Raw genomic sequence first — 2,556 nt, 5'->3', positions numbered from 1 at the left:
TTCTTAATTAATGAGATGAGGCAAATCTTCCGGCGAGCTTCCTTCCATAGTTTGCACCGCAACAAACCAAAAGTTGAAATGCCGCCAAAACACCATATGTGCTTATTCACCTCATCAGCTGTATAATCCTGTCATGCTGATTTGATTAGTTGTTGTTAGTGGCATCTAACAATAATTTGGCCTCTTTTGATCTCGGTTTTGATTATGTGTTCGCCATGTGGCAAGTGGGCTATACTGTAATCCGCGTATATATTCCCCTTGTCCGTTGCGCTTAAGCTCCCGCTAAATACACTCCCTCCTCGCCGTCCGTCCGCACATTCCATCCATCCTCTTCTTCTTCTTCTCCGATCCGCCATTGCCTCGGCGCCCGAGCTCGCTCGCGCGCCGGCAGGAGCTTGCCGCCTTTCCGGTCGCTTTGGTGCTGTTTCCCGCCACTGTTGCGCTTGCCGGTCTCGTGGTGCCACCTTTAATTTGCTTACAGCTGCAAAGAGCGCCAATTCCGGGGGCGGCGGCGGTCACCATGCTGGGGGTGAGGAAGGGCGCGGCGACTGTGGAGCTCGGGTCGCTGACGATGAGGAGGAAGGGCGCCCCGCCTCCGGCTCCCCCGGTGGTGCCGGTGGAGGAGGGGAAGAAGGCGCCGGCGGTGGGGGCGGGGAAGGTGTCGGCGGAGGAGGTGTGGGAGGTGCGGCCGGGCGGCATGCTGGTGCAGAAGCGGGGCCCCGAGGAGGACGAGCCGGCGCCGGAGAGCGTGAAGCCGGTGCCCACCATCCGGGTCAAGGCCAAGCTCGCCGGCAAGACCCACGAGATCTACGTCAGCGCGGAGGCCACGTTCGGCGACCTGCGGAGGCGGGTGGCGGAGCGCGCCGGCGCGCACCCGGAGGACCTGCGGACGCTGTACAAGGGCAAGGAGCAGGACCCCAAGGCGTTCCTCGACATGGCCGGCGTGAGGGACCGCTCCAAGGTCGCCGTGGTGGACGACCCCGAGGCCCGCGCGCGGCGGCTGCTCGAGGAGCTCCGCCTGGGCAGCCTCCGCAAGGCCGCCGGCGCCGTCGCCGCCGTCGCCGCCGAGGTCGACAAGATCGCGCCCAAGGTACGCGCATTGCCGGTCCGTGTTTTTCCGAGCCGGGGTTGGGAACAGAGCAGAGGAGTTGACCCGTGGTTAATTTTGCTGGGCAGGTGTCGGCGCTGGAGGCGTCGGTGCGGAAGGGGGAGAAGGTGGCGGAGAAGGACGTGGCGACGGTGACGGAGCTGCTGATGAACGAGCTGCTGAAGCTGGACGCGGTGGTCGCCGGCGGCGACGTGAAGGCCCAGAGGCGCGTGCAGGTGAAGCGGGTCCAGAAGTACGTGGAGACGCTCGACGCGGTCATGGCCAAGAACGCCACCATCGCAAGCAAGCCCGCCAACGCGAAGAAGCCGCAGCAGGCGCCACAGCCGCCGGCGCCGGCGAGGCAGCCGCAGCCGCAGTCGCAGCGCCAACGCCAGCAGCAGCAGCCGGCGGCGCAGACGACGCGGTGGGAGATGTTCGACCTGCTGTCGTCGCTCCCGACCACGTCGTCTTCCTCCTCCACCACCACGGACAGCTCCACCGCGTCCTCCGCCGGCGCGCCCCCTCCCCCCACCAACCGGCTCGACTGGATGCTCTAGCCCGGATCACCACCACCACCGCAATCCGAAGCAAATGCAGCAGAGGCTCTCGCGCGCCAAGAATCGCTCGGCGAGACGATGATTGAATCGGATCATCATCCATGTCCTGATTAGCTCATCATCATGGCACTCCATACCGCCGCAAGTCCTAGTTCATCACCATGTCAGAGAGAGGTGTCCAAAGTTTTTTCCCCTTTTCGTCTTCTTCTTCGTCATCAAAATGTCTGATACTGCTACAAATTCTTTCGTGTGCATACTCTGGGAACCAAACAGTCGGTCAAAAGCTAGGGGATGTAAAATGTAATGTGTTCAGTTGAATTGAGTTGAGATTGGGAAATAAGTCAAAGCTTAGAGTTGCGTCCATGTCCATGTCCATGTCCAGCCATGGTGACTGTCGGTACTGGATGCTACTGTTGCTCAGTTGTTGATGAGTGGGGGAGGACCGGGCTGGACGGTCGGTCGATCACTGTGGAGTTTTCATCTCATTATTTTTTGCTGTTGTGAATTGTGAGAGGATGATAATTGGAACACCTCCAAAGATCTGTTTCCGCTGTCGCTGCGGCTGCAGTTGGTGTCCTTGTTGCAGCGTTGGTTGGCGCCTATCTGTCAGGTTTTGATTCCTTGCTCCTCCTCATTCAGAGCTCATCTGCATGCATGAATAATGGAGGGCTGCGGTTGTTGGCGGTGCGCACAGCAATGAATTCTCTATTGTCGTGCCACTTTCAGCTCACTCCCTCGCCTCTCCTCTCCTTCCATTCCATCCATCCATCACAAACCATTCATCGCCATTTTCGACACGGGCATGGTGTCGGTTTATAGGACTCTGGTGTTTTTGCCGATTTGTCGGTTTTGTTACATTTTCTTCTGTCGGACTTCTGGTGTTTGGCTGTGTACATCCTAATTATACGAAAG

General features: G+C 59.2%; 1 protein-coding gene across 1 annotated transcript; it reads left to right on the top strand.

Annotated features, from left to right (window-relative positions):
• Positions 1–269: 269 nt before the first annotated feature.
• On the top strand, positions 270–2,007 carry LOC123151292 (BAG family molecular chaperone regulator 3). The gene is made up of 2 exons (XM_044571025.1): positions 270–1,090; positions 1,177–2,007. The coding sequence occupies exons 1-2, from the start codon at positions 521–523 to the stop codon at positions 1,642–1,644; spliced, it is 1,038 nt and encodes a 345-aa protein (XP_044426960.1). The 5' UTR covers positions 270–520; the 3' UTR covers positions 1,645–2,007.
• The last annotated feature ends 549 nt before the right edge of the window (positions 2,008–2,556 follow it).

Source organism: Triticum aestivum, chromosome 7A, assembly GCF_018294505.1.
Source record: "Triticum aestivum cultivar Chinese Spring chromosome 7A, IWGSC CS RefSeq v2.1, whole genome shotgun sequence".
Lineage (NCBI taxonomy): Eukaryota > Viridiplantae > Streptophyta > Magnoliopsida > Poales > Poaceae > Triticum > Triticum aestivum.
The sequence above is the reverse complement of the archived record's forward strand: the minus strand, read 5'-3'. Positions and strand labels throughout refer to the sequence as shown.

Bases quoted from the DNA above. Each gene is read 5' to 3' on its own strand.
- LOC123151292 (XM_044571025.1), top strand. From the start codon at position 521: ATGCTGGGGGTGAGGAAGGGCGCGGCGACTGTGGAGCTCGGGTCGCTG. The intron at 1,091-1,176 runs GTACGCGCATTG...TTTGCTGGGCAG, and splicing joins TCGACAAGATCGCGCCCAAG to GTGTCGGCGCTGGAGGCGTC.